General features: G+C 47.6%; 1 protein-coding gene across 4 annotated transcripts in view; it reads right to left on the bottom strand.

Annotated features, from left to right (window-relative positions):
* Positions 1-24,686, bottom strand: part of erbin (erbb2 interacting protein) — a 60,371-nt gene that overhangs the window by 13,847 nt on the left and 21,838 nt on the right. For all 4 annotated transcript variants that reach the window (XM_049019528.1, XM_049019530.1, XM_049019529.1 and 1 more), the window contains 13 exons: positions 13,854-14,051; positions 13,144-13,261; positions 10,781-10,859; positions 10,033-10,122; positions 9,709-9,765; positions 7,977-8,040; positions 7,512-7,586; positions 6,039-6,183; positions 4,938-5,010; positions 3,323-3,452; positions 2,964-3,079; positions 1,534-1,603; positions 423-522 (listed from right to left, as the gene is read on the bottom strand). In XM_049019528.1, coding sequence (XP_048875485.1) covers positions 423-522; positions 1,534-1,603; positions 2,964-3,079; positions 3,323-3,452; positions 4,938-5,010; positions 6,039-6,183; positions 7,512-7,586; positions 7,977-8,040; positions 9,709-9,765; positions 10,033-10,122; positions 10,781-10,859; positions 13,144-13,261; positions 13,854-14,042 — 1,306 coding nt within the window. In that variant the 5' untranslated portion in view covers positions 14,043-14,051. The remainder of the gene's footprint in view (positions 1-422; positions 523-1,533; positions 1,604-2,963; positions 3,080-3,322; positions 3,453-4,937; positions 5,011-6,038; positions 6,184-7,511; positions 7,587-7,976; positions 8,041-9,708; positions 9,766-10,032; positions 10,123-10,780; positions 10,860-13,143; positions 13,262-13,853; positions 14,052-24,686) is intronic.

The raw sequence follows: 24,686 nt of genomic DNA, 5'->3' as shown, positions 1-24,686 counted from the left end.
AAACGGCTGAAGGAACAGGAAGCAGAAGCGTGCCCACAGGAGGTTATACTATCATTTTTAGCTTGACACTTTCCCCCCACCAGCTGGGGGTAATGGGGGGTGAGAAGACCAAAAAAAAAACAACCCAATTAACCAGCGGGAAAACTGTTTATATTTTTTAACATATGATGTCGCCTCTCCCCCGACCCCACTGACTGGTCTCCTGTAAACTGCCTGTTCAAACTCAGCAGCACAAGTAGGTGGAGGATGGCACTCCACACAGAACCCATTAGCAGGAAAGCTAATTAAATCTAAGTCACACATGTCCTTCTGAACTATGGGCCAATCAAGCGTGGCCCTGGGCCCCGAGGTGCAGCCCTGGCCCCTAAGGTGCGGGCCAGTCCTGGTAGGGCACCGTGCCAGGCGACATTTGGGAGACTCACAGTCCTCGGTACGGGGCTGCTGTGGAAACATGTAGTTGGTGAGCACGGTCTTGTGAGTCTCTGGGTCCTCTTCCTTCTGTAGCGGGATGAGCGGCTTCGACTACAGGGGTGAGAGAGCATAACAAATATTTTTTGTATAAATCCTGGTATTGTGTATTGTTGTTTAGCATTTCTGTAACTGTCCTTTGATGCATGTCCTTCTTGTTGTTCACTAATGCTGCTATAAGCACTGAACCAAACGCATTTTCCCTGCATGTACAATTCTTCATTCCCATAGGCTTACCACCTCATTAAAATCCCATGTGTGTGCTCTAATAAAAAATATTTAAACTGAATGCGGAGGACTCTGTGCAAGTGAGGCAAGGATGCTTGCTTCTGGGCCTTTCAGAAACTCCCTAAGATGAGCCGGGGAGTGGAGTTAACCTTTGACCCTTCTTAGCGACATCACTGCTTTCATCCACATGACTGAAGCACTGCCCTAAGATCAAAATCCGCTTTGGGGTTTTAAGCTAAATCCTTCCAAATCACTTCAGTGGATCTCATGTAAAGCTACATGGAGAGGCGCCCGTCTCAAACAGAATGAGCACGCCTAAACGAGGCTGCTGCTATTGAGCAAACCACAGTGGCAGCATGAGACTAAAGACTGGCATAGTAATTCTTAACCACAGTTCTGACCGTTCATGAAATCAGAGTTTAAAATCAATCTAGAAGTGTTGGTGTGTGCCTCATGTCTCTGGTCAAACACCCTGAAGGTTCCCCCTTGATGAGATTACAAAGCTGGGTCCTGGAGGGGGTGATCTTTTAATGCTACTAAATAATTATACCCCAGTACACAGGGAGCTTCACTACTCTGGTGTATTGGTGTGCAGAGGGGGAGGTTGCTGTTATCTTCTGAGTTTTTAGTTAGGCCTTTTGAGACGGCGGGGGCTGAACCTCATTCTCTGGCTGTCACCCCAAAGCCACCCATAGATGGGCCCTGGCCCCGCCCACATCTGCCTGCCATGCTCTGTGATAGAGGACGAAGCCGGTGGCTGTGTGCTAGCCTGGCAGGCATACCACGCAGGGCGGCATGTGGAGGAGCCTACGTGTGCCCCGGGGCTGCAGGTCGTACCTGGTTCTCCGATAGCCACATGGCAGTGAGCTGGTTCAGCTTGGTGAAGTTAAAGGGCAGGTTCTTCAGCCTGCAGAAGGACAAGGCGGTACAAGAAATGATGCACAGGAAATGTTGTGAGGGTCTGGTGGACAGGACCTATTTTCCATCACTGTCAGGGCCACACCTCTCTGCCGTTTCCCAAATTAAAGTCAGCCACAGCGCAATTAAACACAAAATCAAACACACAGCAAAGGATCATCTTACATAACTGGTGACTAAATATTTGCATATTAGCAAAACCACATCACATCGAAAGAAATGTAAGAAGAAATTCCTCTTTCATTGTACAGCAGTGGCCAGCAACCACAAGAACACACCCACTGATTCAAGATCAGAGCTCCTGGAGTTTAATCAAACCAGAGAGGAGCCCTCTGAAGCCGCAGACACTGACACCTCTGTCAAAAAGGGCCTTGAGTCCATTACCATCACCGCTGTCCTTGCCACGAATGGGCCGGAAGGCGGAGGGGGGCAGGAAGTCCCCGCATCACATGACCTTTAGCTTGTCCCAGTAACACAAGAGGAACTGATCTGTGGGATTATTTCACTGAGCTGTATAAATGGCTGGGACTGGGCCGGAGAGCCAAGACAGAAGTACTATTTAAAGCCAAACAGCACAAGTTACAGCATCGGTGTGTGGGGGGGCCTGAACTGATCTCAGAGTGCACAAATAAACTTAGGCCAAAGCGTCGTCTGCTGGGCATGAGGGCTTCCTCCGCAAGTCCACTTACATGCAGCTCAGGTGAATCAGCTCTGAGCGTGAATCCAGCGACAAACCAGCACCCCTCCCCCCATCCTAACCCTAACTTCTCCAATGGATCCTTGAGCAAAGCTCTTCACTGCCCACAAAATGCTCCAGATGAGCCAGATAAATGGCTGACCCTGTGCTCAGACTCAAAAACTCACATTCCTATGTACCTGTAGCTGCTCAAATGGTAACAAAAGCTTCACTCAGAGGGCCACCCAGTGGGGCTTGCTGCGGACTGTTCCGCCCCCATCTAATCCTGATTATAGGCCCGGGCTCATTCCCCATGTCGTAACTACGTATCAGCATCTTGCCACATGTGCAGGCCGCATCTCGCTGAGGGGCTTGGTCCTGGGCCTAATCAATAGCGAACATTCCTGCAGCAGATGCACATTGAAGCAGTGGCTCCGAAGTGACAGTAAAAGCTGTAAAGGCTGCCGCACGGATGAGTGAAAATGGCAGGATGGCTCGGATAAAAAGCCATCAAACGAAAAGTAAACGCACCCCAGGGTAGCGTAACTAATCTGGATTCCAGACGCTGAAATGGGAAAATGTAAAGTGGGAAGCTGTTCAGACCCCCGCTGGCCAGAAACTAACAAGAAGAGCAGCGCCAGAGACAGGGGCAGAGATGGGCACGGGGACTCACTTGTTGTCACTAAGGTTGATGACCTTGAGCTTCTGCATCTCCCCCATCTCCTCTGGCAGGGACTCCAGCTTGTTGGAGTGCAGGAACAGCACGGTCAGGTTCTTCCAGCTGCCCACCTGCAGGGGGCGTGAAAGAACATTTGTTAACTGTTATTTTGTTTAAATAAGCATTTGGGCAGTTTCTTCCACAATGAAATCTTTAGCCCCCTCCCCCAGAAAAAAAAATCCCACTCCACTATCCCCCCATCCCATATTGCATTCCTCTGCCTTGTGCCCTGGGTTACCTAGGATGGGCTGCAGGGCCCCTGAGACTGCAGGGCAGCCAATTGACCCTGACATGCCGGAGGGCCCCACTCTCACCTCTTGGGGCAGCTGGGTCAGGAAGTTGTGGTCGGCAGCGAAGGTGCGCAGGTTGATGCACTGGCCCATGGACGGCGGCAACGCCTCAATCTCATTTAAGCTGCAGTCCAGTTCCTCCAGGGCAGCAAGCCTAAGCCAAGTTTGGGGAGGGGGGTACAATAGCACGTGACCCAAGGCAGGCAGGCAGCGAGTGTTTCAAAAGGACATCGCTTCATCACTCAGTAAAGCACAAACAGGAGGTTGCCAATCCGTAGGCCGCGTCTGTACTAGTGTGACGTAAGCTAGGACTCAAATTCTCAAACCAACTGAAAGGCAGCCATTTGGCCCCACCCCTCAGGAAGAGACACCTGTCTATCAATCCTCCATTTGAGTTTGGCGCCCCCTTCCCCCCCACCAGCCTCGGGATGTGAGGTTGTCTGCTCCAAAGTCAGCTGCTTTAGTGAGTGGCCCGGAGGATCGAGCACACAAAGGGGGTCTTTCAGTGCCGCTCAGCGCTGCGGCATTTTCCGGAGAGAATCCATGAATAAATAAAATGCGTAAACGCGGTGCATATTAATTTCAGTGTTACTTATGCTTATGGATCAAGCATTCCTCAGAAAGGGAAAAAACACAGAATAAAACGAAAAAATACAGAATGTTCCCTGAAACCATAGTAGAGGACAATGCGAGTCGATTGGCAGAGCCGTAGTTCAGGTGAAGTGTGATTTACATGCGGGGGTGAAGGAAGGCGTTCACACAAACTGCTGGCAATCAAAGCATTTTACAGCATGACTGGAAAGCTAACGAACAGCCTGGGGGGGGGGCTTGACCCACTACACCAGAAGGGCTTCGGGTTAGAGCCCCCTTGCATCATCCTGTCCCATGACTCACAATGCATGGGACAGGTTTTTAAAGGTTTTTTTCTAAATAAATACATGACAATCAAACGCCAATCAGTCACTGAAACTCGAGGTTGTGCTTACATCACTCTGCTAAAGTCAGCCCTAAGCTACCAGGAAAACATCACTCCTCAAGGTTAGGATTCAATTTCCATTCCATGACCCACACAAAGATGGCTCACAATCAGCGACCCAAATAAATCGCTGTCATTCAGTGTACAGTCACACATCTGAAATCCACCTAACAACATGTGCTAATCCAGCACTTGGAAACACAAGTTCAGTGCAGGGCTGTAGCTCTTTGGGCTACCTGAGAACAATCCCTTGGACGACAGAGTGGTCACAATGTGATGGAAACCGAAAGGGGTGGGGTCACTATTGCCATACAGAACACACAGGGAGCAACAACAGGTTGTAACAATAATATCAATTATAGAGAAATAAGATAAGGGTTGACAGGTGAACCATTAAAAAGCCCATGGAGACACATTCGCGGGACATGGGTCTGCCTCTGTTTTATTTTCTTAACAAGTGCCTGCTATTAACGACATTTAAAATAACGGATGAATGTCTCTGTGTATTTACGTTATGCTCGACGTCTGGTCACTCTCAGCGGGGCGAGGCTGACGTGCTACATGTTGCCTGGCAGTAACAAGGATTCGGCATCCCTGCCTCCCCGGCCAAGTAGAAGAGACAGCTGCTTGTGGAGCCAGCCGCTCGACGGCGCCCCCACTTACCCGCCTATGGAGTCGGGCAGGTACATCAGCTGGTTCTCATCCACTTTCAGAGCAGTTAATTTCTTCAGGGATCCTGGGAAGAAAGAGGGAGGCAGGTCTGTCATGGTTGGGGGGTTTCAGGAGCTGAACTCAGCAGGCGCTGTTTTTATTTAGACTTCCTGACCAGGGCTGCAGCCAGGGATTGAAAAACAGTGAGACCTGGGACCCGGGGGTGGGTCTCAATCAATCACATCATTGAATCCACCCCCTTCATAAGCTATTTCTTTTTTAAAGCAATTAGTTAAGTGAAAACTACATTAGTGAGCCTATTTTTTTATTCAGGTAAATATTTAGCTTCAAATTTCATTTTTAGCTCCGAAAAAATTAGGTCTAGGCCTAGGTCTGGAACTCGGTGACCTCATAGCTAAGCCCCTGCACCAGACAATCCAACATCTTAAATCCATTTGATAGACACATGAATGTTGTTAGAAATTGATGTTGTTCAACTATTTAACATATTTTAATGGGTCAGATGTTACTTGCAGTCCTTTTCTTCTTCGCACAGTTAGTTATTCTTTAACTATAGTTTCAGGCTTATCACTGACTATCTTTTACGTGTTTATTGTCTTTCTCCTAATGTTTATCTTCTGTTGAATTTCTTCCTGTGCTGCTGGACAAAGAAAAATCTCCTCAGAGGGACTGATAACGTCCCATCTTATCTTACAAGCTGCTTTAACCCAATGGCGTTTTCATTTTAAAATGTCGTGAGGCCCAGCCCAGCAGGTAATGGTCTTACATCAGGACCGCATTCTCCTGCAGGTCCTTGCAGACAGATGCTGAGGCACCTGCTTTAATTTCCACATCAACCTGACTGTCTGAGCCTGACACTCTCCACCTTACGCAGCTTCCACTGCCCTCAGGGTTAGACAGCGGACGCCGCGTCCAGGTTATCGATTTCCACAGCTGAGGACACGGGGCCAGTATCAGGATCGGTGTCAGACGGATGAAATGTTTACATCGCTTTAGTGACACTGAGCCGTCTTGTGAGAAGGGCACCGCGGTTTGTGCTCGCGGCCAGACAAATCTCAGTGTGGTAGTGCTGCTGCCCGCCAGCTCACTCACCTATGGAGCCCGGCAGCTGGGTCAAGGCATTGTGGGACAACAGCAGGTCCTGCAGGTTCTCGCACCCTGAGATCTGCTCGTCTAGCATCTCCACATTGTTCTTGGACACGTCTAAGTAGGACAGCTGCTTCAGGCTTCCGAGCATCTACAAAATCAAAATGATGCGTGTCAGATGTGGTGGGGGTTTGAAGGCAGGCAAAAACCAACGAACTGGCTCAAGGGATGCCAATGGTGAAGGGAAGGCAGAAAGTCAGACATGCAGACAGAGACAAAGAGAGAAGATGGACAGACAGCATTACAGAGAGAGGCAAGCAGAGACACATGGAAGAAAAAGACACAAACTGAATTACAGACAGATCGACATATATAACAGAGAGAGACAGAATTATAGATAGAATGACAGGCAGAGACAGATCAACTGAGACAGACAGAATGACAGAGAGAAACGAAGAGACCAGGACAGGACAGACACAGCACAGGTAGACAGCCTTAATTAGTGGTCCAAATGAATAATTAAGAGGATGTGACAGGGAACGCGGCTGCCTCTGTTCACAACGGAGCCATAACCACATATGGACTATCCGACCAATTAAAAAGTAGAAGCAGCAGCAGCAGCAACCCAAAGACCACTAGCAGATCAGCACCAAGCTGCCCCCTGTTGCTCAGACGGTAGCCGCTCGTCCAGTGTGAGGGGCTTCATCACCCCAGCATTAAATGGAAAGACACTGATTTAAATCAAAGGTGGCACATTGACACTGGGCTCCATTTACCAGGAGAGGGAAATTTGGAAGGGGAGGGGTGGGGGATCACAACAATAATAAAACAGAACATGCTACCTTGGTTTTTATTAGGACAGAGATCAAATGCATGCAGAGGAAACAAATTTTATTACATTAAAAGATAATTAAATTAATTAAAAGCTGCTGAAACAATATGCCAACATACTAATCTGAAGGCAGTCGGCCTTAATTACTGGTTGCTGCCGAGATGCTTAATTACGACCCAGCCTGTTTCCGTGGGGACACACAGACACGCCCACTTGGCAGGAGGCCTATAGCAGGGAACACCAGCGCCGGAGAACGGTCACAGCATGCATGTAACACGTGCACGCGGTCAGGAATTCTGCGTGTAAACATGGGGAGCGTGAAGCGATTGCATGACAGTCAGCAGCAAGACAAGCACACACAAGTCCAAACTTAGACAAACAGAGTTTCGGTAACGTTAGCCAAATGTCCAAATGCATTAACTGGCAAGGTGAGAGACGGGCGGGCGTTAAACTGGAGCCAAGAGCTGGGGGATGGATGGGCTCCGCGCGTGACGCACATGGCCCGTATGACGGGCCCAAAACTACAGCTCGGAGCATCTCGTAAAGGCACACGGCGAGCCTTAGTCTGAACCTCAAGCTGAGAGAAAGGCACCATGGCGAGGGTGGGGGAGAGAAAGAGAGGGGAGAGAGAGTACATGGATAAATACCCCTGGCAGAAAGGTCAGTCTGTTTCCATCCAGCCAGAGCTCTCTGATTCCGGTCAGCTGCTCCAGGACTTCAGGCTAGAGTGATTCAACACAGAAACACAAAGGCTACTCTCAACATGTCATTACACCAGATCTTAAAAGTGGAGTAAGTACCACAGCGACATAACTGGACTACTTGGCACACCAACCGATTGGCTGTTTTCGACCACATGATCATCAAGTCAAACGATATTAAGGAAAAAATTCAAATACTAAAAAATGGAGCAATAAACTAGACATGGAGCAACAAGACAACTTCCCAAATAGTTCAAGGTGTACATATTTAAACACTAAAATGTTGCAACACACTGTAAACATGCTTGCTTTGTGGGGATGCTAAAACAATGACATTCTTTCAAGGTGAGCTAGCTCACCACTGGCCGAGGCCCATGACCCCTTAAGCCCCACTCCCACACTGGTACTCACCACTTCCGTGAACTCGTTACTGCCCAGGTCCAGCCTCTCCAGCTGAGTTAGCTTCTGCATGCTTCTGTGTTGGGAGAGCAGGTTAACAGGATCACGGAACTACCACGTATGGCTGGTGGAGGGCGCCCTACCCATACGTTAGGCCACTTAAAGTCACCCACTGCACTGACAGGACAGAGACTAGGAAGCATATCTATGCTGGCTAAAGGTGGCTATTTTAACTCTAACAGCAAAGTTGCTCATATCTAATTCAGTGCTTCACTGACAGCCTACAATAAATCACATGATATATATATAAGTCACATTGAATAGTCATGTCTTCATTTAGATGAGCATTTGCAGGTACAATGCAAAGGTTTTCAGATTACAGCTTTCATATTAAAATTACCCAATACTATTTAAAACTGAGTCTATGAAAAGAGTGTCAGCAGTGACGAGGAGCTGCCCATGTATTGCTATTCAGAACCGGTACAAGAAAAACAGGTTGAGCCGATACTGCTTGGGAGGCACTGAACCATCCTGCTGGGACACTGATGGGAGCCCATTCTTAAGCCCCATGACTGAATCTCACCACTCACACTCAAAGTGACTCAGTAATTTGTCTTGAACCACAGTCACTGGAGAATAACAGCCTGCGCTTCTAAGGCACCGCTTGAAATGGCAACTGTGTGGTACTTGCTTTGGGAGACATAGGGGTCTTTTCGACCGATTTTCCACAAAGATCATGGTGAGCAGTTTTCCCAGAATGGAAGGTAACAGACGTTTACTTCACAGCCAGGACCACAAAGACCCCACTCTGATTCAAACCGGACGGGACTGCACCACCATTTGTGAAACACCGCAGTCGGAAGAGTGCCTCAAACAGGAAGTTCCCTGTAACTACTAGATGACTCCACAAATGCTGTGATCATGTTCAGTGGCCAGACGCAAGGTCTCAAAAATCAAGATTTTGAACTTTTAAAACAAAAGGATCCAAGAACAAATACAGGAGGGTGCCACCTTCCTGCTTCCAACGAAGGACACGATTTGATAATGGTGGCGCCCCCCTGCATGGGTCACGGTGCGATAAAGAGCCCAGTCATGAGTGTCACCAGTACGGCCATGTGGGTGACAATAAGTTTCGAAAGCACTGAACACAAAATGTAGCCCTTGTTTGAGGGAGGGGGATTATGGTATAGCATGTCAAACAAACCACTACCAGCACAGTCAATCACATCATAGCTATTCTTCAATGCTGATGGGTATTTTTGTCATTTGCGACCTGAAATCTCCCTATTAAAATGCCAGCTCGCAAATCACCAGCAGAGTGCCCATTTCGAGTTTAATATTTCAACAACGCGGTTGGAGCAGGGGGGACAGGCTGGCTGTCCAGGCCGCAGAGACATGTCTGGACGGGTGCCAGCCCGCTGCCCTAGTTTCACCTTTCCATGAAACTCCACTCCAGCTATCCGGCCCTGCCTGACTGCTGCGGAGTAAACACAGCTGGCCCCTAATTACCCCCCGCTGGCTGGCATCCGCTGGCAGTGTCGTGGGATGACAGAAGTTTTTTTTTTTTTTTATTGAGAGTAGGGTAGGGGCAGGCCCCTCTAAACCAGGGGCCTAGAGCGACATGGCCGGTTGGAGGGGGCAGGATCCAGCCAGAGCAGGATAATCTGACTGGGGGAGGGAGGGGTGGTTTGTCTTCTAATCCCATATTGCTACTCCCAGGGAGTGAAGGACACGGCTCACTCACTTGGGCAATATTTTCAGCTGGTTTTCTCTCAGTTCCAGGATCTGCAGCTTCGTCAACCTGAAGGGAGAAGTGCTGTTAACAAGCCCGGAACAGAAACGTGGCAATGGCTCCCCACGCCACATCTCATATAAACATTACACTAAACGTACTGATGCACCTCTAAACTGCATTAATGTTTCTGTAACACTGTCTTAAAGAGAAATTCCAAAGATCAGGACAAGCAGACAGTGCCAATATGAAGTGATTCAAGTGGAGTTCTATGCCCTAAGCTTCCATAAGAGAAAGCCATGAGGGGGCGGAGCCAGCTCAGATCCATAGCCTCACCTGCCGAAACTGGCGGGCAGAAATTCCAGGAAGGCGTCATTCAGGTAGAGCTGGGTGAGGTTCAGAAGCTGCGTGAATCCTTCTGGGAGTCTGGGGGGGGAGGGGGCAGGCACGACATACAGTCACTAAGCACCTGAGCATGAATGATAATGGCAGCTCAGACCCCCCCACGCCTGTGGTCTGGCCATCAAATGGTCAGCAAGAGCGGGAAGGTGATGTACTGGGCTAAAAGATGAAGTGGAGCATCAAAGTCACAGCAGCCTTCGTTGTGAAACAGAAAACAAATCAGCAAGCGAATTGGCAGACAATCAGCAAGGCGGCGTCATGCCGCACGGGGATAATGTAGGCGCCCTGGTTTTAATTTAGCGCTTAAACGGAAGCTGCACTTCCTCTTTTAAAAACCATAACATTAGTGATTTTTACTGACAGTTATAACAGTTATAAAGCGGGAAATTAGAGCACTTGGCTGAGCAGAGACTGCAGATTTCAAGAGTAATTAAAAGCTTTTTGCTGCCTTATGAACAGCTGTTCCAGGATGTGGAGGATTAGAGGGCAGGAATCTCCTCTCTGATCTTAACCAAGTTGAAAATCAATTTTCTGGACAATCACAAGATGTTTCAATATTTTAGCCGCCTTTATTAAACACTTTCACTGATGGACAGTAAGCAGCCTATTAATCCTATACTCAGACAAACTGCTCTCACCCATTTATGCAGTTTAAATCACGTTCCTGGAAAAGCCCACTTACTTGGAGATGGGATTCACACTTGCTTCAACAATGGTTAAAACTTTGCAGTTCTTGATGTTTTCTGGGAACTCCTGGATGCCTGTTGGAAGGTGAAGTGGCAAAACGTTAAGCCATAAAACTTGACCAAAAAGTCAGCATTTAACACAAAACAAAACCCATCAGAGAAGCTTATCTGTAAGTAGGAGCAGTATTGTACATCACACATGCACGCACACATTCTGGATTTAACATTTTAACTATTTATGAAATGACTTTATATACTGGACATGGAAGTTCTACCAAAAAGAAATAAATACAAGTTAAAAAAATAAAATAAATAAATGAAACTATAAACCAGGCAATGAAGTTGCTTAAGGTGACCATAAATGTGCCATTGCTCACAGTTTTAATAGGTCATTAGGCGAGGTCAGTTTTCAAAACGCTCTGTTCATTCTAGCAAAACGCTTTTAATTTGCGCTGTTCCCCAGTGTGGTTTGTGCCGACCTAAGACAACTTATGGGGGATGCGGACAACTCAACAATGCCTTGAAGACACGACCTGGGATCGACCAGTTATCAGTCTGTTTCTTGAATACAGAGACCTGCCACTCTAGATTAAGGTGTCATCCATTCTGTTGGACAGCAGTTAGCTTATGGAGTTCTTTGTCACCTCAGGTTCTCACTGCTGTACAGATCGAACCTTGAAGCAGCCCTATATCATACGGGCCTGTGGCATGCCCTGTCCAGGTTTGGAGTGAACCTGGGAGAACAGGGCAAGTCCCATGTGGGCTTGAGTTCCTAGGCAGATCAGGCCACCGTATCAGGACAGGAAGGTTGCTGGTTCAAATCCTAGGCTTGGTGGTGTGACTTCACCGTTGGTCCCCTGAGTAAGGCCTTTGACGCCCGATTGCTCCAGGGACTGGCTGACCTGCTTTCTCAATTACATTTCTGCTAAATAAGTAAAGTGGAAGAGTGTCCCTCCTCCGGAGGGGGCGGATGTGCAGTGGTACATCACTGGTGTGACTGACGTGGTTACGCTCCTGTGGCCACTGACTCTCCACACATCACGGTGTACCTCTCCTTTCTCTGTGCACAAGCGGCGTGAGAGCGATGCATTTAAACATGCACAGGTGGTGGAATTTAATGATTCTGAGCAAATTCAAAATGGGAAAAGTGAAACCGGTTTCAGGAAGGTTGAATTGGGGGTGATTAAAGCTGTCAGAAATGCTTCAAGTGGTCAACTCCTCCGGGACACCAGTTGTGTGATCCACACGTTTATTTGTGGGTTCCGGGAACAGAAGCCTCAGTGATCTTCCTTCCTAGTTCCTTTATTACTCCCAATTACGGTTTCGTCCCCTGCAAGCTCCTACTAGATACGCGACTTGAAGCACCTTACGTACGAAAATGTGTGGGAGTGGGGCACAAACAGCAAGGAGGAGGATCGTTTTCTGCAAAGCTCTTCATTGGTCATGAGGGATGTAAATCCAGTCTCAGGCAGCCACTTAGCGGATTGCTAAGCACAAGCCTTAATCCTTGCGCTGGGTATGACTGGCATTGTCATTCTGGCTGGCTCCTGCACCCCCTGCCAAACACTGCTACCTTTGAGAAATGAGCCCAGCCTCCTGTTCGAGACAGGTGTCATTTTTCTGATTCTAAATCCCATCCTCCGGCTGCTTAAGAACAAATGTGTCCTCTAAAGAGCGAATCACAGCATCTTATGCTTTCCTGATGATGACAAGGGGCTGGACTAACGAGAGCATTAAGCAGAACATGGCCCTGAGGGCAACAGGGAAGAGCGTAGCTGCATTCATGCTCCCCACACACGTCTGCAGGCATATCTACAGAACTAAGGTGTGTTTCCTCGAGGCCAAAACCTGTAGGATCCGGCCAGTGTGTGAAAAAAGGGGAGCTGGTCAACGACAACGCTCATTGTTATTCACACTGACACAGTTTTTTAAATTATTTTTTATTAAAGGAATCATGTGCCCCTTCAAGGAAAATGCACTGAAATCTTGCAGGTGGGTGCTGCCGAACGCATTTCTTCAGACTAAAGTGGGATGAACTGGAGGCTCCCGGCCACCTCAAGCTCACAGGTACCGTGGCATCCTAAAGGGACCGAGCCTCACTGTAAAAGACCAGCTACTTGTACGGTGTTCCCCATATCATAGCCATTACATCACATTCCTCCACCCAGGGAGGTCTTGACGCTAAAAAAAATAAATAAATCACCCTGGGGGGCACAGCTTAGAATGCAATGCAGTTCGGACAGCTCACACACTCATACCCACAACTCTCTCCTGTCTATCCTCTCTAACAAACAAACAAACAAACAAACAAACACACACGGTGGTGGCTTTCAGAAAAGCAGGCAGCTGTGGCACTTACTGTTCTTGCTGATGTCGAGCTCCCTGAGATTGGCGAGGTTGGCGATGCCCGCGGGTAGCACAGTCAGGTCATTATCTGGCAGGCTCAGTCGATTCAGGGACTGGCAGTTGAACAGTTGCTGCGTGGAGGAAGCAGAGTTTGGGGGTCAGTTGCATGCACACGGTCAGGGGCCTTTCGGGGGTCTACATGCTGACAGGGGCAGTAAGCAACCCGTTGAACAGCACCTCTGCAAACACAGGATAGCAGAGGGGCTCTGCTGGCTGTACATGTGAGATGAGGATGCAGACAGTAGAAGTGGCTGTGCCAAGCCAGGAAGTGCAGGCAGCACAGTAAAAGATGAGTGAGGTGCTCGGAAGTGTGCTGCTTTTTGTACATTATTCCCTGGAGAGCAAATTCGGCAGAGCCTAAAGACATGCAGAATGGCATAGAGAAGACGTGCTCATGTCAGGTTCTGTATCCCACTGTATCCCAGCACAGAAACGGCACACACAGACACATGCCGATAAAATCATACAGATGCAAAAAGCGAACAAATCCACGGGGCAGTGAGAAATAAGTCAGGTGGTTAGTGCAGGTGTGATACCAGCTCCTGACCGAAGCATTGGAGGTACGGTGCAGTGCATAATTAATGTGCAGCCTGATCGACAGAAAGGGCAGGTGTGGTAAGGAGACACGGGGCCTGATCATGTCGAGAGGAGGCGGGGGCTCACCTTGGGCAGCTCCTCAATCTGATTGGCGTCCAGGTAGAGCTCCTCCAGCGTCTTCTCAAAACCGAAGATCTCCTTGGGCACCTGTTCCAGGCTGCAGTGGGAGTAGTCCAACGACGTGACGGCCTCCTCCTCCCCCCGCAGGCAGCGGCATGGCACCAGCCGCCCGAACAGGCTCCGCTTGCTCGTCATGCTCAGGCCCTGAGGGAGTAGGGGGAGGACAGCCATCAGCAGTGGGGGTGGTGGAAGGGAGGAGGGCACCACGGTCTCTTCATCACCACGTGAACCTTTTTAACAACCCCTCAGCTGCATGCTTTTCCCTCTGATTTCCCAGGAGATAAACATTTTTAAAGCCGTGCATGAGGTTAACGTGTAGGATGTGGGGAAAAAACTGCAGCGATCCAAAGAACCTTTTTATCCGGTTACATAAACAAATCGAGGCACTCAAGACCGCAATCAATGCAGTGAATGGGTCCACTGACCGTCATTAAAATGAAAACGACCCTTAAAACCGGTTCAAAGAGGAGAGCAATCACTCCCCCATAGGACAAGATGGGAACCGGGCGGCATGACTTCCTGCTTGGCCTGATGTTATCTACGTCACACCTCAGATGGGAACAGCTGCGGAGAACGTCGATGTATAGCAGAGAAGAGCTTTCAGATCTTTGCTTTGGATCTTCAACATCCAGGCTTAGATCTAGATCTTCCCTGGTGGGAGTGATGGCTTCATTTTGAAAGGTCTCCACACACTCGTAAAATCATCTCCATACACTCGAGTTGATTCCCCAACAATGACTCAACCAGGCGGGGTTAACAATTTAACATTTTGGGAATTCAGTGCACTTGGCTTCCCAACAGATTCCTTGCTGCCAAGTCGGAGCAAGAATAAGAGTATTAAAAAAACAGCATAAAGTGATCACACATTTCACAGCCATTACGAAAGCAAGCACCATTGTTTTTGGGGGAAATCCCACAGGCGCATGAATATTGGGACGACCACATTTCCCTGTTCGTAATGTGTGCGTGAATAGTAAACTTGCGCAGGAGAAACAAAGCCACTCCCGGTTTGCTACGCGATCACTGTGGAGGGGAGGATGCCACCCAAGTGACCCCACATAAACCAGGGAGTGATTCATATATCTGGTTACCGGGTTAAGGTGTCACATGAAGTGATGACTTATTAACGACGGCATAGCCGGAAGATGTATGCCCGTGTGGTCCGGGCATCACGTGATGTGGGGAGACTCGTTCCATTACAGGAATATTCTCCACTTTCAGATGATTACCATTAAAGCAAAGCTTTGCAAAGGGGTGGGAACAACATGTAAGAGTAGCACATTTTAAATATTTAAACAGACCACCTTAAGGATTCGCTGCAGTGGTAACTACACACTGAAACAGCCTTATAGGAGAGTACATTAGTGTACTAGGAAGAACCATGCAATGGCCTTAGAGGACCTATCAGGTTCTTTGACGAGCTTCAGTTTTCTAACAAGGTTAAGAAAGTTGGACAAATCGTAACTTGCTGAGAAGCGCCGTGCAGCACAGGAGTCCCGCAGAGCTACTCGGATACTGCCAACGGCCGCTTGCTTCAAATTCCGCATTGGGGGAGTTGTACAGATACCTACACGCAGGGGAGGCGAAGGTTCGTCAAGGCATGATCCAGCCGAGAACTAACATGCTTCAGTCACCTGGCACCTGCCCCACCCGGAAAGAGACAAGTGCCATAACTTTTGATTTGAAAAACTTGGAGAGCCCAAATTATGACCTTGACATTCTGCCAAGTGTGAGAATAGGTGAGTATTGCAAAGTGCGTTTGCTTAAAATTCTGCAACAGCTTCTTTTCTCATGCCAGCAGACTCCTCAGTACGCTTCTACCTCAGTCCTCCTGTCTGGGACTCCACTGAGCAGCTTGAATTCATAACCATCTGCACTGGTCACTTTCTGCATCAGTTGCACATAAATAAAAGAATGTCCACACACTGTACTTCATACACTGCTTTCACTGTAAGATGTTTACATTTCTTAAGTGACATAATGTACAAACTCACTGGACAGCCTTGGTCGAGAGCTGCACTACTTCTACATCTTATTCATTCATTCATTCATTCATTACTGTCTCATGTGTCTAACGTTCTGTGCCAAACCATTTTTAAAGACAGCGGCCATTTCACTCTACTGTATGCCTGCACATTTTGACATGACCGAAAAGACCGATTTGACTTGTATTGTCCATAACACAGAACAGTGAGAGATTGCCCTTAACACTTCCACTTAACCAAAAGCAATATTACACTATATATAAATAATACGGCAGCCCCCTCATGCGGGTCCAGCTGATGCTTCACCACATGTGAGCATCACTTCTTGCTGGGCCGTGCAACATGCCAGCAACACCGTGTAGCTCTGGGTCATAGTGAGAGACACTGTGGGGGTATACCAGGCCACATGCCCAAGGAAAACCTGTTTCAAGAGGGAAAACTGTATTCAATCTCTAACACTAAGTTTATAGCTATTTATAATTGGCATCATTCAGCTCAGCTAACAAAGACCATTGCGCTTAACTCTCCATGTCTTCGGCCAAGAGACCCACGTGACACTGTGGGATAGCAGCGGTAACGTCAGTGAGATGCGTCCAGAGGAATTACAAGGGAGCCATTATTCACCCTCCTGGTAAATATTTACACAATATACGTGGCAGTGATTTGTTACACCAGATAAGAGGCAAAAATAACCACTCCCTTCCATAGCACACAGACACATGCGTGTGCGCACACACACAAACATGCACAGCACGGCCCTGCAACCTCAGAGGGCCAGACAGGGCATCTAAAGGTCACACAAGCCGTGGGGTGTAAAGGGCAGCTAGGTCGGGGGAAACAGACACTTCATTGCCTAAATTCCACCCCCATGCCCCCTGCCCAAAGTGCTAAACAGAATAAACATGCCAAGGCCGATGTCTCATATCACTCTGACAACAGCAGTGCAACACTGAAGGAAATCCAGGATTCTGTTATTGTGTAAAGGTATACACCCCACACTGAGGTTTTCAATAAATTATCAGCTCTGGGGTGAAAGCAGACAGACAGAACCAGCGCCACTGGCTGAATGTAGGTGGGACAAAGCAGATTACAGGCCACAGGGGGAATTTCATGGGACATTCCATCGCAGGAGGTCATAAGCATTGAGCATGGCCACAAACAGATCTGCAAGTTTAGCTTTTGGGTTTCTAACCATCCCAAAAAAAAGAAGAAAAAAAAAGAAAATGCAAGCAAGGGGACGGATCCAGGTGCTCCTGACACTAAAAACAAGAGGCCCCATGGCAAGATGAAACAGAAACCGAACCATAAATCAGAACGGCCCCATTATTCAAACACCGTCACAGAACACACTGCGAGTTCGCTGGTTTCCTTCTAAAGAAACACCACAGCAGTACAGGATTTGAAGGGCCCATCACGACTCATAAGGGCCCAGTCACTAATGGAGCCCTCATAGTGTATGAAAGAGGGACCGCCTGCAACCACAGACAACAGGTAAACAAACTAACGAAATATCCTTCACTTTACGAGTCGAGGTGGGAGAAAGCTGGACTTCCCATCTGCTGCAGAGTGCTCCCCCCCATAACCGACTGGCTGGGATGCTGGTATATCTGCCTGCCACTTTTTGCTCTCAAGGTCCACCTCATACATCTGCGGACAGAGTGCGATGTCTGTGGGGCCCGCAGATGCCCCTCTTCCGTCAGGAAAAAGCCACATTCGACCCTTTTGCTGAATTACGCATTAAGTGTCTGATAGACCACTTTGCAAAAGAAAGGACTGCAAAATTAACTACAAAAACCAAAACATAGTGTAGTATAATCTGCATTTTACTACAATTGCATGACGAGGTACAAAACAAGTTCAAACTAAAGTAACGTAATCTGATTAAACATCGAAAAATTAAACATTAGATATAGTACCACAAAATTGCTGCCAGCAGCACTCTACAACCACCCACTGTGCAGAACATACTAGCACAGAGACTGAAAATGTGAAACATTAACCCTGGTGCAATGCAAATAACAAAAGCTCGCACCCAGTAGTTGCCCCTCCAGATCTGCACGTTTGCCGTGGTCTTGGTTACTAGGAGTTGGCTACGAACAATTAAATGGGAATATTTTTGGAGAAAGACATCACCCAGCCCTAAGTATTGACTACCAGAAAGTGAGCACTGGTATTCGTCTTCAGTCTGACAAAAATGGTACTGATGCATCCCAAATAACAATAAAAAAAAAAACAAACGCTAATGCTGTGGGCAGCTAGTGGGGTGGAGCCCCCCTGGTTGAGAACCACTGCTCTAAAGCACCATAAAATGTACAGGATGTCAGGCCTGTGATGCCGCCAAGCTGTAAGCTGCCGACATCTCACTGCCCTCAGCCAGCACTCAGATCCTCCCCAGTGAGTGCGGGACAGACTCTTGGTTCACCCTCCCTCTTTCCCTCCCACCCAATCAGTCTGTCCATGGGCATGCAGCTGATTTTCCACCTCTGAAGCTCTTACTTTGGAGACATAACACAGACCCAATGCCCCACATGACCCCGCGCCGACTTGCCTCTACAGGCCGCTTTAAAAAGCACAGTATTGACTTTATCGGTCCGCACTGGCAAAAATATTATGATGTCTGCCTTCAGGGTTTCTGTAAAGTTTAAGCCCATGGAGCAGCTACGAAAACAGGCCTCTCAAAAAATGCTCTGAGAAGAGTAATTGAAGTTCCACACACAGGTTCAGGTTAAGGTTCAGACCTGGCTCTGAAATCCAGCACGGCCGACTCCCGTTATCGTGAATTACGCTGAGTGGGTCAAGACGGATCGTGTGTGGGGTGCTTGGGCTAGTTCTTTTTAAACGTCCCCTCTGTGCGGACTGGAAGTATCACGTTCATATTTCAACAAGGGGGTGTGTCTAAAAAGCTGACACCAGAGAGGGGATACCTTATCGTACCACTCCTGGTAATGACAGCACTCACCTCAGGTAAGCTGCAAACATAGGCTGCATGGAGCCCAGAGAAAGGAGGGATTAAAGAGCAGTCCTCATTTACAAGGACAAGGAGAAAGTAGACCTGGTTAAACAAAGGGGCGCTGACCCAGAGAACTGAATGCCCTGTGTCCCCTCCTCATTTTTGTGCCATTGTAAACTCCCATGGGCATTGATCGCTGCCATGTTGGCCACGCTCACCGTTCCATTTGGGGGGGGGGGGGGGGGGGGGGGGACATTGAAAGGCCTCTCGTGACCCAGTCCCCATTTGGGTACTTGGACGCTACTTTAACCCCGTGACTCACAATTCAGTTCTCGGGGACCCCCTAGATCAAAGGTCTCAAACTCCAGTCCCGGAAGACCACAGCCCTTTTCTTTCACCCAGGTTTCAACACACCTGAACCAAGAATTCAGTGTTCTTGATTGCTTGGTTCAGGTGTGCTGGGAGGCAGCAATAATGTGGACTGTCTGGGGGTTCCTGAGTACTGGGTTGGGAAACCCTGTGCTAAACCATCACTAACATAAAGCTTAGATAGAGGTAGCTTTGAACTTATGCCATGAAGGCACACTGCAGAGACCCATGAACTAACAGCTTACAGACCCCGAAAGCCTGCATATATCCATGGCCAGAACCAGTAATCTACTTGTGAGGTAGATTAAAATCAATTTGCAGAAATAATCTTTTCTAATTTAAAATCAAGTAAAAAAATTGTCTAAAACGGCAGAATCGAGTTGTAGCTGGACAGATCTATAAACAAACACAGTTTCTGGGTAGTGTCAATTTAAAGTGGTGTGTAGAGGGCTTCTGGTGCCCACTGTATGTATCGATCCAGAACAAACCGTTTTAAAACACTGCCCGTCCTAGCCCGCTATGCTTCACCCATAGCCCTGGCATAGCAGGGGCTCATTTTTTACTGAATGCCAATAGCATATTACATATTTAGCTCTGGGAAAAAACAGAGACCACAGCACATTTATTATTTTATTATTTCACTCAATATTTGGGTGTGCAACAGCGAATGGCATTTTTTTTTTTTTTTGCAAACTGCTGTCTGGTTCTTCTATTTCTCATTAATGAAGAGCTTCTTCCTTGCTTTATGGGACTTCAGTCTGAAACGAACTGTCGTAGCAGTGTACTTCACGCCTGCACTTAATGTTTCCCATTACGTTTGAGATAATGGTCATCTCTAGCATTAGAAGGTTGCTTCTGTCCTTTAACTGGCTGATTTCTGGTTGTTCCCAGTGTAGTCTTCTTCAACTTATTCCTGTGTACTGCTGTCTAAAAACTTTTGAACCCTGAAGCTACCTGCTGCTCAGCATAGCCTTCTATGAGTAGAACCATAATTGAACCATGATTTAAAAATTCAGGTTTAAAAATAGAGTGGTCCCCAGAGCTGTGTGTGTGTGTGTGTGTGTGTGTGTGTGTATATATACAAATAATCACGCACATAAACCTATGCTATCAATGAACATTGACAACTAGAAAATCTTTTTTATGCTCTGATAAGTATATAAATTCCCATGCAGAAAACCTTACTGAAGAACACCTTCATAAGAATTCCTGTTATGCTAGGGTTCACCATAAAGCAAGGATGTGTAAAGTATTTGGTTATATCACAGCACCACCGAGGATGTCTGGACCCCATCCTGATGTGTCCGATTACGCTGTCCCCACACGTCGACTGTTTCTGGATGCTGAATGCTCACTCACTCAAAGCTCTCCTTAAAAGCTTTCACAGTCACTTCGGAAAGTGAGGACCAGGCCACGATGAGGTCAGGCAGCCAAGCCTAATCCTAGGAACAAAAGCAAGCTGCCGGGAAACAGCTCACAGAGCCGGAGGGCCGAGGTGCGAGACGTAAACAAACGACACGGTGTTCATTTCAAGGAGGAGAAGAATAGACGTGGTAACACCGGTACACGCGCTTCTCACAGAACACGGTGTGATTCGGCAAGAACATCGCCAATATTATTAATTAGAGCAAACAAGCGCAGCACCCCTGAACGGAAAACAAAAGCCTACTGTTACCGAAGCAGCCATCATTCATTTCCTTGTGTGTCACGAGGAACATTTTGTGTGGGGGCCCCTGCACGATAAGGGTGGAATTCCAAATTCCAACCCCACGCTCGACTGCTGCGGATGGGGAGTGGAGATCGGCAGCGGCTTCACCTCCATGTGCCGTGGTAACAGCGAGGTCAATCCTCCTTAAGGCAGGAGTGAAAGGGTGGAATTTGAAAAAGGATTTGAGAATTTCTTGGTGACGCTGAAAACAAGGGAGCTTGTGTGAACCCACTCTTCCTTAACTGGAAATAGCTTTAGGGGGTTTCTTTATACTCATGCAAGTTTCACTTCTCCAGGGATACTACCAGACAGGTTTTAGAGATTTAAGGTCACAAGAAAAACTACAAACTATTTGGGGCATAGGGGCATGACATGTGGTCTGAATGTTGAGACTCACAGGTGACACTGCATCAGATCCACCAGGACCAGCAGAAACAGGGTGAGGAGCAGAAAAACACACATGCAGGACAGGGCAGGGAATGGACACAGACAGACAGGGCAGGGTGAGGTGGGGAGTGGAGAGACATACAGGACAAGGCAGATAGCAGACAGACAGACAGGGCAGACTGGGGAGCAGATGGAGACAGACAGAGACACACCACGGCAGGAAGTGGAGAGACACAGGGCAAGGCAGGGGACAGACAGAGCAGGCTGGGGAGTGGACAGAGACAGGGAAGGTGGGGAGTAGACAGACAGATAGAGGACTGGGCAGGGAGCAAATGGACAGGGCAGTGTGAGGTTGAGAGAGGACAGAAACACAGGGCAGGGCAGACATGCGGACAGAACGACACACATTGTGTTTGTAAAGGAAAATTACTGAACTTTTAACAAGGCATCTAAAATAAGTGATTAGTTCATTAAAGTTACAAAAAAAACATCTAGAACGCCAATTAAAAACACATTCCATATTTTTGCCTTGCAGGAACATTTTCTAGGATGTTAAAGACAGGTTATCACTCTTTCCTAAGCCATTACCATCATGACTGTCGGAGTCATTCAAAAGAAGGCCAAGGCAGGAGCTGCACTCTGGCTTCAACAACAAAAAGGCTCTTGGACTGAACAGGCAAGGTCCAGTGCCAGGGACCGAAACGCTTCCATACAGGTGATTTTTAAATCTGTAAGTGGACAGTGCCAGGCAGTCTTATACCATCCAACCCACAGCATAAACAAGATGGCACAGAGCAGTTTCACACTTACTTTGGTCTTTATGGGCAGCATGCAATTCCATCCGGAAGGTTGCAGGTTCTCATCTCATGAGCAAAAACACAGTAGCTAAACATTAAGCTAGTTCAGGTTAAAACACCGGTACAGCGACACTGTTTCAAGAGTAGAAATGGAGGCTTGGACAATGGTTGTTCCTTGCAAATCCAGCCATGCCTCAGCTATCAAGACACTGTGCTCAGGTATGACCAGCTAAGATTAACAATAAGCCCCCTTCACTGCCAAATTAAGTGTCTTATCAGTTTCAGTTCATCAGCTTCCTGTGCTGCGTCAGTGTGCAAAGAGGTGACTTCAAAAACACAAGAAAGAGGCCAGATCTACCTGCTGCGGGTGAAAGCGGAAATCAACAAGGTCATCGCACGGTTTACATTCAGGCATTCGAGACCATTAATAACCCTGCCACATGGCCGAGTGCCCCCCCCCCCCAGTGAAGAGCAGACCTGCAAGGGGCCACCACACACCCGACACCTTTGTCAGGCAGTTTTTGAATTATGAAGCTCCTGCTCCGCATGGGTCCGTGCGTTCTCTTTAGGTGGCCATTCAAAGCAGAAACACAAAAACCTAGAAGGCAACAGGCACATCACAGGCGACAGAAAATATGTGGGTTATTTCAGGGAGAACTTCAGGGAGAACAGCTAATTAGCATATAAATGAGCTTGATGTTGAAGCTGACAAAGGTATAAGCTGACAACCTTTATAAAAATTTCAATCAGGGTAGTGGAGGGGGGGGCAGTAATTAACAGACGGTCACTAACGAACAGAAGCAGATGCATCAGTACTTCATAGGATGTGTCTAAAGATTCTGAATGACTGCTGCTAACGTACAAGACTGGGCAGTTTCAGTGAGTGCCTTACTCATCATGTCTACCAGGGCTTTAATCACGAGTGGTCTGGGGCAAGGGGGCAGAGCTGCGCATGCACACTCCCACTCACACAGACAAACACACACAGTATTCATAACGGAATGTACTGACACACAGGCTTCCAGAAGGTACGAAGGTTAAAAAAAAAAAAAAAACTGACATGTACCACACTGCTGAGACGGGTCAGGAATTTACAAACAAAGCTGATTTAAGGCTTATTAATGCAAGGAGGAGAACACTGGAAACCAGGGGAGACGTGGACCGGCTAAACAACAAAACAAGCATGTGATAGAGAGAGGAGAGCACATCAAAAGCAGGAATAAGAAGGGCTGGTTTGCTTCAGTTAAGTGGCAGGGGTCCAAAGCCATACACACGCCAAGGAAACACTGCTCAAATGGTGCGCTGTTGCTCAGTCCTGCAAAGCGCTTCGCGGTGCATATGCGGTCATAACGCAGATCTGCTACGGCCCCCTCTCCACGTCTCCCTGAAAGCCAAAGGACCCACTGCAGACAACCTGTAACGAATGACAACCTGAACGTTGAGCAGGAAGCTGCTGTTAATGAGGTGCTGAGTGTAACAGTTCTGCCACCTCGGTTTCCGTTTCGAGAGACAGAGGGAGAAATAAGGCCGGGCGGGAGAAGTGAAAAAGATCGGGGAGGGGCAATGGGCTGGGCGGGGCTCGGAGGTGGGGGTCCACATAATGAGATGTTAAACGGTCAGGAGCATTATAAGTATCTGCACTTAATTACACTCCACATTGCCATTCTCATTTTGACTGCAACTCTTTTACCACATCTCAGGCAAATGTTAATGGTAAAAGGATTGCATTTATATAGCGCTTTTCTACTCTTACGAGTACTCAAAGTGCTTTACATTTTTGTATGCCTAACATTCACCCATTTACACACCCATTCATACACCGGTGACGGAGGCTGTCATACAAGGTACCAACCTGCACACTGGGAGCAATTTGGGGTTCAGTGTCTTGCTCAAGGACACTTCGATGGGGTCAGGAAAAAAATAATAAAAAAAAAAAGGTATGATGCTCGTACAACTGGGCCATCTTAACTCTGCATCAATCTGTGGGAAACAGCAGTTTCCCAGCCCTTCCTCCCTTGCATGGTGCCCAGAGAATAATGCAATGCAGTGCTACTGCTGAAGGTGGCTGTATTCTGTGAGAGGAGTAAACACTCCCAGCAGGTATGCAGCCAGAAGACAGACATCTGTAAAAGCTTATCAGATACTGAAGTGCAACAGATACCCACAGCAGGCCCCCAAGTGCAGCTTCTCATTATCACCTTCATAGCATGGCCACCCCGCATCGGGGTTAGGGTGAGCGCATAACACATCCATCGCTATCTTCAGGGAGAATCTCAATTATCCCTGCAGACTAAAATGATAAAACTCTGTGATAATTGAATCTTGAAAGGCCTAGTGGAAATACAGTAAAGTATCTAACACTACAAGCAAGTTAGGGATGAGCAGTGTGTTAATATTACTATAACTTAATAAACTTTATAAAATATCCTGTAGCAAGTTAAATCTGACTATGTCTGGAACCATCTGTGTGGAAGTTAAGCCAGGTGACATTTCATATATTGAAAAACATTTTGTAAGATTGTTGAACATGTACGTGAGGATGGTTTTAGCAGTGAGGGACAGAAGAGAATCTAATGTTTGTGT

This window comes from Brienomyrus brachyistius, chromosome 7, assembly GCF_023856365.1.
Source record: "Brienomyrus brachyistius isolate T26 chromosome 7, BBRACH_0.4, whole genome shotgun sequence".
Classification (NCBI taxonomy): Eukaryota; Metazoa; Chordata; class Actinopteri; order Osteoglossiformes; family Mormyridae; genus Brienomyrus; species Brienomyrus brachyistius.
Note: the sequence above shows the minus strand (reverse complement) of the source record. Positions and strands in the feature narration are given on the sequence as shown.